Here is a 13623-nt window from a genome sequence, read left to right on the forward strand (position 1 = left end):
GTCATGTCTCCCCCCCTCCTGCATGGTGTCATGTCTCCCCCCTCCTGCATGGTGTCATGTCTCCCCCCTCCTGCATGGTGTCATGTCTCCCTCCTGCATGGTGTCATGTCTCCCCCCTCCTGCATGGTGTCATGTCTCCCTCCTGCATGGTGTCATGTCTCCCTCCTGCATGGTGTCATGTCTCCCTCCTGCATGGTGTCATGTCTCCCCCCCTCCTGCATGGTGTCATGTCTCCCCCCTCCTGCATGGTGTCATGTCTCCCTCCTGCATGGTGTCATGTCCCCCCCCTCCTGCATGGTGTCATGTCTCCCTCCTGCATGGTGTCATGTCTCCCCCCCCCTGCATGGTGTCATGTCTCCCTCCTGCATGGTGTCATGTCTCCCCCCTCCTGCATGGTGTCATGTCTCCCCCCATGCATGGTGTCATGTCTCCCTCCTGCATGGTGTCATGTCTCCCCCCCTCCTGCATGGTGTCATGTCTCCCCCCCTCCTGCATGGTGTCATGTCTCCCTCCTCCTGCATGGTGTCATGTCTCCCTCCTGCATGGTGTCATGTCTCCCTCCTGCATGGTGTCATGTCTCCCTCCTGCATGGTGTCATGTCTCCCCCCCCCCCTGCATGGTGTCATGTCTCCCCCCCTCCTGCATGGTGTCATGTCTCCCTCCTCCTGCATGGTGTCATGTCTCCCTCCTGCATGGTGTCATGTCTCCCTCCTGCATGGTGTCATGTCTCCCTCCTGCATGGTGTCATGTCTCCCTCCTGCATGGTGTCATGTCTCCCTCCTCCTGCATGGTGTCATGTCTCCCCCCTCCTGCATGGTGTCATGTCTCCCTCCTGCATGGTGTCATGTCTCCCTCCTGCATGGTGTCATGTCTCCCCCCTCTTGCATGGTGTCATGTCTCCCTCCTGCATGGTGTCATGTCTCCCTCCTGCATGGTGTCATGTCTCCCCCCTCCTGCATGGTGTCATGTCTCCCCCCCCCTGCATGGTGTCATGTCTCCCTCCTGCATGGTGTCATGTCTCCCCCCCCCTGCATGGTGTCATGTCTCCCTCCTGCATGGTGTCATGTCTCCCTCCTGCATGGTGTCATGTCTCCCCCCTCCTGCATGGTGTCATGTCTCCCCCCCCCTGCATGGTGTCATGTCTCCCTCCTGCATGGTGTCATGTCTCCCCCCCTCCTGCATGGTGTCATGTCTCCCTCCTGCATGGTGTCATGTCTCCCCCCTGCATGGTGTCATGTCTCCCCCCTCCTGCATGGTGTCATGTCTCCCTCCTGCATGGTGTCATGTCTCCCCCCCTCCTGCATGGTGTCATGTCTCCCTCCTGCATGGTGTCATGTCTCCCTCCTGCATGGTGTCATGTCTCCCTCCTGCATGGTGTCATGTCTCCCTCCTGCATGGTGTCATGTCTCCCCCCCTCCTGCTGGTGTCATGTCTCCCTCCTGCATGGTGTCATGTCTCCCCCCTCCTGCATGGTGTCATGTCTCCCCCCTCCTGCATGGTGTCATGTCTCCCCCCTCCTGCATGGTGTCATGTCTCCCCCCTCCTGCATGGTGTCATGTCTCCCCCCCCCTGCATGGTGTCATGTCTCCCTCCTGCATGGTGTCATGTCTCCCTCCTGCATGGTGTCATGTCTCCCCCCCTCCTGCATGGTGTCATGTCTCCCTCCTGCATGGTGTCATGTCTCCCCCCCCCTGCATGGTGTCATGTCTCCCCCCTCCTGCATGGTGTCATGTCTCCCTCCTGCATGGTGTCATGTCTCCCCCCTCCTGCATGGTGTCATGTCTCCCCCCCCCTGCATGGTGTCATGTCTCCCTCCTGCATGGTGTCATGTCTCCCCCCTCCTGCATGGTGTCATGTCCCCCCCCCCCTGCATGGTGTCATGTCTCCCCCCTCCTGCATGGTGTCATGTCTCCCTCCTGCATGGTGTCATGTCTCCCCCCCCCTGCATGGTGTCATGTCTCCCCCCCCTGCATGGTGTCATGTCTCCCTCCTGCATGGTGCCATGTCTCCCCCCTGCATGGTGTCATGTCTCCCCCCCTCCTGCATGGTGTCATGTCTCCCTCCTGCATGGTGTCATGTCTCCCCCCCCCTGCATGGTGTCATGTCTCCCTCCTGCATGGTGTCATGTCTCCCCCCTCCTGCATGGTGTCATGTCTCCCTCCTGCATGGTGTCATGTCTCCACCCCTCCTGCATGGTGTCATGTCTCCCCCCCACCCTGCATGGTGTCATGTCTCCCCCCCCCTGCATGGTGTCATGTCTCCCTCCTGCATGGTGTCATGTCTCCCCCCTCCTGCATGGTGTCATGTCTCCCTCCCCCCTGCATGGTGCCATGTCCCCTCCCGGCCTGCTCACCCGTAGGCTCCGTTGCTGATCAGCTTGATGGTCTCAAAGTCACTCTCTAGAGGTTTCCTCCGTGTGGGGGTGAGGGCCTGCGGGGGGCGGGGCTGCTGAGAGAACCAGACATGGGGGTGTCAAACATGGGGGTGTCAAACATGGGGGAGGTCAGGACAGCTGTGCATAGACAAGCTATCAGGACTCCAGAAGCCTAACCCTCTCTTGTTCCTGGAGTAACTGAATGGCCACTATGAAATCACGGTCGTCATCAATCAATGTCAAACAAATCACATAGTAAACATCACCTGCAACAAAGGCTAGTTAACACCTCACCTCAGTGTTAAAGGCTAGTTAAGGTTAGTTAACACCTCACCTCGGTGTTAAAGGCTAGTTAACACCTCACCTCAGTGTTAAAGGCTAGTTAACACCTCACCTCAGTGTTAAAGGCTAGTTAACACCTCACCTCAGTGTTAAAGGCTAGTTAACACCTCACCTCGGTGTTAAAGACTAGTTAACACCTCACCTCAGTGTTAAAGGCTAGTTAACACCTCACCTCAGTGTTAAAGGCTAGTTAACACCTCACCTCAGTGTTAAAGGCTAGTTAACACCTCACCTCGGTGTTAAAGACTAGTTAACACCTCACCTCAGTGTTAAAGGCTAGTTAACACCTCACCTCAGTGTTAAAGGCTAGTTAACACCTCACCTCAGTGTTAAAGGCTAGTTAACACCTCACCTCAGTGTTAAAGGTTAGTTAACACCTCACCTCAGTGTTAAAGGCTAGTTAAGGTTAGTTAACACCTCACCTCAGTGTTAAAGGCTAGTTAACACCTCACCTCAGTGTTAAAGGCTAGTTAATGCTAGTTAACACCTCACCTCAGACTGTTAAAGGCTAGTTAAGGTTAGTTAACACCTCACCTCAGTGTTAAAGACTAGTTAAGGCTAGTTAACACCTCACCTCAGTGTTAAAGGCTAGTTAAGGTTAGTTAACACCTCACCTCAGATGTGTCCGTCTCCACAGTCGTAGGCGGTCCTGGGTCGTACTGGTCCAGCTGTCCCATGTCTAGAAACACGCAGAGGAGAGGAGAGAGATCTACAGTTGAAAGCTAACCTCCGTTAGACTGGCCTCATCTCAGCACCCACAAATAAAACAGCTTCGTTCGGTCATGACCAGAAAGCTCGCAATAAACTATGTTTTTTTGCACAGTGTTTGAGTGTGCAGATGCGGATGCTGTTATTTTGCACTCTACTGATACTCTTCAGCTCCAGCACCTCAGCAAAGTTTGATAACGGATGAGCGGTGGTATTTTCACTATTTACGTTATCATTTTAAAATTGCGATTATTTCGTGGCCCCCTCCCCTCCTCCTCCTCCTCCCCCTCCTCCCTCCTCCTCTCCTCCCCTCCTCCCCCTCCTCCCTCCTCCTCTCCTCCTCCTCCCCCCCTCCTCCTCCCTCCTCCTCCTCCCCTCCTCCTCCCTCCTCCTCCCCCCTCCTCCTCTCCTCCCCTCCTCCTCCTCCTCTCCTCCTCCTCCTCCCTCCTCCTCCTCTCCTCCCCTCCTCCCTCCTCCTCCTCCTCCTCCTCCTCCTCCCTCCTCCCTCCTCCTCCTCCTCCTCCTCCCTCCTCCTCTCTCCCTCCCTCCCTCCCTCCTCCTCCTCCTCCTCCCTCCTCCTCCTCCTCCTCCTCCCTCCCTCCCTCTTTCCCTCCCTCCCTCCCTCCCTCCTCATCCTCCTCCTCCTCCCTCCTCCTCCTCCTCCTCCTCCCTGACTGTTGGCGGTTAAGACGCTCTGTACCTTCGAAGGAGCGCGTCAGGCCCAGCTGGTTGATGATGTATCGGGGGATGTCGGTCTTGATGCCCTGGCCCACCTTGGCGTGGCCCTCCGCCGCCTCCAGCAGGTGGTAGAACTCCTCTGGGTCAAACTCCTGGAGATGACATCACTTCCTGGTTAGGGTTAGGGTTGGACTGACCAGAACTAATGACATCACTTCCTGGTTAGGTTAGGGTTAGGCTGACCAGAACTAATGACATCACTTCCTCGTTAGGTTAGGGTTAGACTGAGCAGAACGAATGACATCACTTCCTGGTTAGGTTAGGGTTAGACTGACCAGAACTAATGACATCACTTCCTGGTTAGGTTAGGGTTAGACTGACCAGAACTAATAACATCACTTCCTGGTTAGGTTAGGGTTAGACTGACCAGAACTAATGACATCACTTCCTGGTTAGGGTTAGGGTTAGACTGACCAGAACTAATGACATCACTTCCTGGTTAGGTTAGGGTTAGACTGACCAGAACGAATGACATCACTTCCTGGTTAGGGTTAGACTGAGCAGAACTAATGACATCACTTCCTGGTTAGGTTAGGGTTGGACTGACAGACCTAACCTGGCCGTGAGCGGGGAGGCTAATCCCATTAGAAACCCAAATGGTAAACAGCGCCTTTATCTGGCACAAGATTTGGGGGGTTGGACACCAATGACGGTATATGAATGGACACATGTGACGCATGACAGATTTTTTTTTGGGGGGGGGGGGGTTGTGTAGCAATTACAGTACATTAATTATAGAAATGATATGTAGTTATACATTTAATATTTCAGCACAATTCTATTAGTTGGACACACAACTCTGTGCAGCCTCATCATCGCTGTCATCGTTTATTAACTTCATGAAATTGCAGGATCAGGACTTATAGCCCATCAGGACTTATAGCCCATCATCACGTATCATCATCATCAGGCCTCAACATCAGTGTGTCTTTGTCATAAGTCTCCCTCTCACCAGACACTCCAGCAGCCTGGCGGGTCGGGAGATGATGATGAGGATCTTCTTCACCATCTGGGTGATGACCGCCACCTCCTCGCTCTCCGACCGCTCGTACGCCTGGAGACACAACACAGTCACACAGAGTCACACACAGTCACACAGAGTCACACAGAGTCACAACAGAGTCACAACACAGTCACACAGAGTCACAACAGAGTCACAACAGAGTCACACAGAGTCACACAGAGTCACAACAGAGTCACAACACAGTCACACAGAGTCACAACAGTCACAACAGAGTCACACAGAGTCACACAGAGTCACACAGAGTCACACAGAGTCACAACACAGTCACACAGAGTCACACAGAGTCACACAGAGTCACACAGAGTCACAACACAGTCACACAGAGAACACAGTCACACAGAGTCACACAGAGAACAGAGTCACACAGAGAACACAATCACACAGTCACACAGAGAACAGAGTCACACAGAGTCACAACACAGTCACACAGAGTCACACAGAGTCACACAGAGTCACACACAGTCAGCCTCTCAGCTGAACGACAGTAGATGATTTATCTTGTTTGCTGATCTGTTATTTCATTTATTTTCTTTGTTTTTTATTTTTTTATTTAATTACATTTTTCCTTTCTTTTGTTATTATGATGTATGATTGTGTAGAATGTTGACAGTTGTCTGTATGTATAGAATGTTGACAGTTGTCTGTATGTATAGAATGTTGACAGTTGTCTGTATGTATAGAATGTTGACAGTTGTCTGTATGTATAGAATGTTGACAGTTGTCTGTATGTATAGAATGTTGACAGTTGTCTGTATGTATAGAATGTTGACAGTTGTCTGTATGTATAGAATGTTGACAGTTGTCTGTATGTATAGAATGTTGACAGTTGTTTGTATGTATAGAATGTTGACAGTTGTCTGTATGTATAGAATGTTGACAGTTGTCTGTATGTATAGAATGTTGACAGTTGTCTGTATGTATAGAATGTTGACAGTTGTCTGTATGTATAGAATGTTGACAGTTGTCTGTATGTATAGAATGTTGACAGTTGTCTGTATGTATAGAATGTTGACAGTTGTCTGTATGTATAGAATGTTGACAGTTGTCTGTATGTATAGAATGTTGACAGTTGTCTGTATGTATAGAATGTTGACAGTTGTCTGTATGTATAGAATGTTGACAGTTGTCTGTATGTATAGAATGTTGACAGTTGTCTGTATGTATAGAATGTTGACAGTTGTCTGTATGTATAGAATGTTGACAGTTGTCTGTATGTATAGAATGTTGACAGTTGTCTGTATGTATAGAATGTTGACAGTTGTCTGTATGTATAGAATGTTGTTTGTTGTTGTTTGTGTGGGACCCCAGGAAGACTAGCTAATGTCATGGTGTTAGCTAACGGGGATCCTAATAAACAAACAAACTACGCTGAACATGGATGTTACACATCAACTCTGCTGCAGACAAAGACAAAAACAATCTCAATGTCTCGTTTTTGATAAGAAGCGTGACACCACATAGCATCATTACATACATCGTGTTACATTCAAAACATTACCTGCAGGAGAGCAACTAAATACGTTAATTGCAGGCAGACAGAGCCTACATCTGTTCTGATCGATTTGACCCCAGAAGACTGAAACTACTGTGTCATTTAACACTAGAACAGCCGTGCCTTTTTTACCTACTAAAAGAGCCGCCTCGGGGGTCAAATAGTTGGCCGCTTGTAAATTAGCCTGCTTCCTACACAGAAGAACGGCAAAATCGCTTTATACTAGCTTATCCTGGTGTGATTTTGAAAATGTAGGGATACTGGGTGGTAGAACGCACATATCTAGGAGAAGTCATGAAAGGAGGGTCCTGAAATTTGATGGAGTGCAAAGATATAACATGCTTCTTTACTCCTCATGGCTGTTCTCCTCATGGCTGTTCTCGTGTTAAGTTGGTTATAACACAGAGGACAGGGGTCTCAGGCTGACACCCAGCTAGCAGTAGGGATGGGACGATTATCGTGTTTATCGTTAATCGCGATAAAAACACCCGCGATAACTTTATCGTGGAGAATTTTAATTAGTTGAATAATCGTCATAATCGTTTTTTTTTATTTTTATTTTTTTATTATTATTTTTAAATGACTGGACTTTTTAAATAGGCACTACATTTTATAAACACTGCTTTGTCTGTCTGTTTTTATTGTATGTATTAATGTATGTGACCTATGTGTGTTTTTTTTTTGGGGGGTTAATATTTTTATTGAGTTTCACAGAGACATGTACACAACAGGACATAACAACAACAACTAGTATCCGTGGGGGAGGTTATTGTCCCATTAATAGTAGAAAACTAGTTTTGCACTTTGTTATGCAGTACATTGTCCATAAACAGAAAATGTTTAAAAACGAAACAAAAACAAAAAAACAGTGGGGGAGGAGGCTTCTTCTTCTTTCGTGTAACGTCAGAGGTCCAACTCGGTGTCGCGTAGCCATGCCCGCATCTCTGGTTCTAGGTCGAAGAGGCTGGCTTCTGAGGGTGGTCTATATAAGGGGCAGATGGTGATTATGTGGTCGGCGGTCTGCTCTGGGTCACCACACTCGCATGCCGCACTGTCCGCCAGGCCCCACGCCTTCATTGATGTTTTAAAGCGACCGACACCAGTTCGTAGACGGTTCAGTGTGGTCCATTGCCGGCGTGGTAGGTCGTCTCCTCCAATGGCGCCATCTCCTGGGTCCCAGATGTAGCGGTGGATTCGGGAGGGCCCGGTTGACTCCCACTCCTGCTTCCAAGCTGCTGCCAGCCATGCATCTCTGGAGATGTCCTCAGAGGTGGAGTTGAGCATGGCTTGTGCTGCCTTGTTGTAAGGGTGGCGGGTCTTGAGTCGGCTTGGAGGTGCTGGTGTTATGGTGGTGTTGTGCAGGATGTGCCAATCATGCTTTTGTGCCTTCCTGGCCAGGGCGAGGGTGGCAGCCTCCCATCGGAGGCCGGCCGGTGCTATTCCCGCGAGGACTGGCAAGAGGGACACAGGGGTAGGCTTCAAGCATCCAGTTATTATTCGGAGGGAGGTATTGATAGCCACGTCGACCTTTCTCGCATGAGGGCTTCTGCTCCAGACTGGGGCGCAGTATTCTGCTGCAGAGAAGACCAGGGCTTGGGTGGATATTCTTAGCGTCTTAGCGGAGGCTCCCCAGGTTGTACCAGCAAGGCGGCGGAGAGGAGGCAATGTCACATATCAGAAATAAACAGAAAAGAAAATGACACAACAAATGCCATAATATATGGGGGGATCACCCCCATCGGAGACACATCCATGTCTTACAGTCCTAAACACAGCGGCAGCACAACACCAGCACAGTAAATAATATTGTGACCCATACATTGTAGATCTGTTACACATTAGTCTTGTGTACTTTCTTGAGTGTAATCCACCAAACCTTTCATTACAATGGCAGCCAGTCTGGTACCAATATAATCTAAGAACGGAGACCAAATCTTATAGAATGTCTTTATCTTACACTTAGACTGTCAGATATTCCATAGGAATCATATCAAAAATTACCTTGTGCCATCCAGCTATTGTAGGAGGTTTGCAGTCTATCCATTTCAGCAATATATTTTTCCTTGCACAAAAAGTGAAGATACACAGAAGTCTTTTGGAATGCATACTTTTAAGTTGTTTGTCTGGCAACCCAAACAATAGACACATGGGGTCCTTATCCAATGTAACATCTAGAATTAGATGAATTTTATCCACTATACCTTTCCAGTAATCATCTATATATCTACAAGTCCAAACACAATGAACAAAGCTCCCAACCTCGGTAATACACTTTGTACACATTTCCGATTTGTTATGATCCATTTTATGTCTCAGTTGGGGAGTAATCTGCAAACGTTGTAGTAGTCTAAATTGCGTTTCCTTCGTCCTATTACAGATTGAGATGTCGTTTGCCGATTGCCATATTAGTGACCAAGTTGCTTCATCAGTATTAATGTTCAGGTCATTATTCCAGTCTTTGGGCGTAAATGCAGGTTTGCCTTTATCATATTTTGAAAGTGCTCTATACCCAAGCCCCAGAATGCCTATCGTCTTTCCAGCAGAGACTATCTCCTCCAGCGGAGAGGGTTGGTGACAGAGGCCAGTGTCTTTTTGGCTATTAAAAAAACTTTGTATCTGAAGGTATCTGAAAAACTCATTTCGTGGTAGGTCATATTTCTTACATAATTGGTCAAATGAAAGTAGTATTTCCGTATCATATAAATGTCCGATAGTAACCATCCCTTTGCTGTCCCACCGCTTGAAACCCCTATCCGTGGCACCAGGGGAGAAGTCTATGTTGCCCCAAACTGGCGAGAGGGAGGATGTCATAATCGTATGTTATAAATAAATAGTAATATAATTGAGATTTCTCACATGAGCCGCGCGCGAATATCCTCACAGAAATGTGTCTCGCGCGATTGTTCAGCCTGCATGGGTAACGTGACTGTCAAGTCAGCCTTGTCAGTCAGTCACTAACGTATGCTAGCCTTCTCACCATGGCTGCATCGGCCCCGTGTCCATTGCCTCACCTTTCCAGGGTTGCCCGCAGGCTTCTATGCATACCTGCAACTAGTGTTCCTTCAGAGAGAGTGTTTAGTGCCAGTGGGCACATTTTAGTGCCAGTGGGCACATACTCACACCTCTCCGAGCACACCTCTCCGAAAAAGTGAACATGTTGACATTTTTGCACTTTAACCTATCTTGAAGCTTTCAAGTCTCTAAGCCACAAGGCTAGCACTCAGTTTGATGACAGAAAAGTGTCAGTGTTCAAGTTTTGTTTGACAGTATTTTTTTCCTTTATTTATGCAGTGATACCTTATAATTTATCATTACCTTATTTAAGATTTTATTAAAGATTTTGATTTTTGTCAAGATGTTTTTAAAATGATGTTAATGTTATTAACATGATTCAATAAAAATACAACAAAATCTAAGTTAAAGTGATTACAGTGTGTTTTATTGGCATTCTATTATTTTTTTTTTATTATTTTCTTTTTTAAAATTCTCGCGATAATATCGTGGATCGCGATTATTTTGCCCACGATAATCGTGACATGACATTTTCTAATCGTCCCACCCCTAGCTAGCAGCTAGCATAACGCCAGGCTGGTCGTACACACAAGGCTTAGGCCGAGTCCTGGTTAAATCACACTGTCAGTGTAAAAGTCTCCACTGAAGACGCTTGTTAGTCTAGGATCAGGCTTAAGCCCTGTGTCTGTGAAACTGGCCCATTAGGTTGTTGTCAGTTGTTATTTTTGGCACATCAGAAACAGCTTATTACTCCTCCTGTTTGGGTATAACTGACAACAGCTGAGGCCCACAGTACACACAGAAACGGTAAACAGACTGACTTACATAGCTATGCCTTTATCCAAAGCGCTATACAACGGCTTCTCATTCACCCATTCACACACACATTCACACACACATTCACACACCAATGGCGGCAAGCTGCCATGCAAGGCTCCGGCCCGCTCACTGGGAGCAATTCTGGGGTTCAGTGTCTTGCCCAAGGACACTTCGACATGTGGCCAGCCGGGGCTCGAACCGCCGATCCGCCAACCTTGCGATCATTAGACGCCGGCTCTACCTCCTGAGACACAGCCTCTACCTCCTGAGACACAGCCTCTACCTCCTGAGACACAGCCTCTACCTCCTGAGACACAGCAGCTCTACCTCCTGAGACACAGCCTCTACCTCCTGAGACACAGCCTCTACCTCCTGAGACACAGCCTCTACCTCCTGAGACACAGCCTCTACCTCCTGAGACACAGCCTCTACCTCCTGAGACACAGCCTCTACCTCCTGAGACACAGCCTCTACCTCCTGAGACACAGCCTCTACCTCCTGAGACACAGCCTCTACCTCCTGAGACACAGCCTCTACCTCCTGAGACACAGCCTCTACCTCCTGAGGAGACACAGCCTCTACCTCCTGAGACACAGCTTCTACCTCCTGAGACACAGCCTCTACCTCCTGAGACACAGCCTCTACCTCCTGAGACACAGCCTCTACCTCCTGAGACACAGCCTCTACCTCCTGTGACACAGCCTCTACCTCCTGAGACACAGCCTCTACCTCCTGAGACACAGCCTCTACCTCCTGAGACACAGCCTCTACCTCCTGAGACACAGCCTCTACCTCCTGAGACACAGCCTCTACCTCCACCAGCCTCTACCTCCTGAGACACAGCAGCTCTACCTCCTGAGACACAGCCTCTACCTCCTGAGACACAGCCTCTACCTCCTGAGACACAGCCTCTACCCCCTGAGACACAGCCTCTACCTCCTGAGACACAGCCTCTACCTCCTGATACACAGCCTCTACCTCCTGAGACACAGCCTCTACCTCCTGAGTCACAGCCTCTACCTCCTGAGACACAGCCTCTACCTCCTGAGACACAGCCTCTACCTCCTGAGACACAGCCTCTACCTCCTGAGACACAGCCTCTACCTCCTGAGACACAGCCTCTACCTCCTGATACACAGCCTCTACCTCCTGAGACACAGCCTCTACCTCCTGAGACACAGCCTCTACCTCCTGAGACACAGCCTCTATCTCCTGAGACACAGCCTCTACCTCCTGAGACACAGCCTCTACCTCCTGAGACACAGCCTCTACCTCCTGATACACAGCCTCTACCTCCTGAGACACAGCCTCTACCTCCTGAGACACAGCCTCTACCTCCTGAGACACAGCCTCTACCTCCTGAGACACAGCCTCTATCTCCTGAGACACAGCCTCTACCTCCTGAGACACAGCCTCTACCTCCTGAGACACAGCCTCTACCTCCTGAGACACAGCCTCTACCTCCTGAGACACAGCCTCTACCTCCTGAGACACAGCCTCTACCTCCTGAGACACAGCCTCTACCTCCTGAGACACAGCCTCTACCTCCTGAGACACAGCCTCTACCTCCTGAGACACAGCCTCTACCTCCTGAGACACAGCCTCTACCTCCTGAGACACAGCCTCTATCTCCTGAGACACAGCCTCTACCTCCTGAGACACAGCCTCTACCTCCTGAGACACAGCCTCTACCTCCTGAGACACAGCCTCTACCTCCTGAGACACAGCCTCTACCTCCTGAGACACAGCCTCTACCTCCTGAGACACAGCCTCTACCTCCTGAACCACAGCCTCTACCTCCTGAGACACAGCCTCTACCTCCTGAGACACAGCCTCTACCTCCTGAGACACAGCCTCTACCTCCTGAGACACAGCATCTACCTCCTGAGACACAGCCTCTACCTCCTGAGACACAGCCTCTACCTCCTGAGACACAGCCTCTACCTCCTGAGACACAGCCTCTACCTCCTGAGACACAGCCTCTACCTCCTGAGACACAGCCTCTACCTCCTGAGACACAGCCTCTACCTCCTGAACCACAGCCTCTACCTCCTGAGACACAGCTTCTACCTCCTGAGACACAGCCTCTACCTCCTGAGACACAGCCTCTACCTCCTGAGACACAGCCTCTACCTCCTGAGACACAGCCTCTACCTCCTGAGACACAGCCTCTACCTCCTGAGACACAGCCTCTACCTCCTGAGACACAGCCTCTACCTCCTGAGACACAGCCTCTACCTCCTGAGACACAGCCTCTACCTCCTGAGACACAGCCTCTACCTCCTGAGACACAGCCTCTACCTCCTGAGACAGCCTCTACCTCCTGAGACACAGCCTCTACCTCCTGAGACACAGCCTCTACCTCCTGAGACACAGCCTCTACCTCCTGAGACACAGCCTCTACCTCCTGAGCCACAGCCTCTACCTCCTGAGACACAGCCTCTACCTCCTGAGACACAGCCTCTACCTCCACCAGCCTCTACCTCCTGAGACACAGCCTCCACCTCCTGAGCCACAGCCTCTACCTCCTGATACACAGCCTCTACCTCCTGAGACACAGCCTCTACCTCCTGATACACAGCCTCTACCTCCACCAGCCTCTACCTCCTGAGCCACAGCCTCTACCTCCACCAGCCTCTACCTCCTGAGACACAACCTCTACCTCCTGAGACACAGCCTCTACCTCCTGAGACACAGCCTCTACCTCCTGAGACACAGCCTCTACCTCCTGAGACACAGCCTCTACCTCCTGAGACACAGCCTCTACCTCCTGAGACACAGCCTCTACCTCCTGAGACACAGCCGGCCCAAAGAGAATGAGAATGACCTTGAAGTCCTCATGAGTTTCTGAGGCAGAGTAGCAGCTTGAGGTCAGAGGTCAGCTTGAGGTGGTGGTGGTGAGAGTCTGTATGGGAGGCTCAGGGGATGGGGGGTTAGCATGCTAACATGACGTCTATCCAGACAGCCAATCAAAAACAGTCAGTAAGTAGCATGGGAGGGGGTTGACTGTGAGAAATGTAGAACGCAAAACAGGAAATGTCTATCACAGCGGGAACCTCACTGGAAACCACCTCCTGGAACCACACACACACACACACACACACACACACACAC

General features: G+C 50.0%; 1 protein-coding gene across 1 annotated transcript in view; it reads right to left on the reverse strand.

The window, feature by feature from the left end:
* The window catches only part of LOC308156946 (microtubule-associated serine/threonine-protein kinase 3-like), a gene marked incomplete at both ends in the record, with an annotated part of 80229 nt that overhangs the window by 23106 nt on the left and 43500 nt on the right, over positions 1-13623 (reverse strand). The window contains 4 exons of the mRNA XM_080530407.1: positions 2354-2448; positions 3331-3395; positions 4125-4254; positions 5115-5216. Of these exons, the coding sequence (XP_080386533.1) occupies positions 2354-2448; positions 3331-3395; positions 4125-4254; positions 5115-5216 (392 nt within the window). The remainder of the gene's footprint in view (positions 1-2353; positions 2449-3330; positions 3396-4124; positions 4255-5114; positions 5217-13623) is intronic.

Source organism: Nansenia antarctica, assembly GCF_963989245.1.
Source record: "Nansenia antarctica genome assembly, chromosome: 1".
Classification (NCBI taxonomy): Eukaryota; Metazoa; Chordata; class Actinopteri; order Argentiniformes; family Microstomatidae; genus Nansenia; species Nansenia antarctica.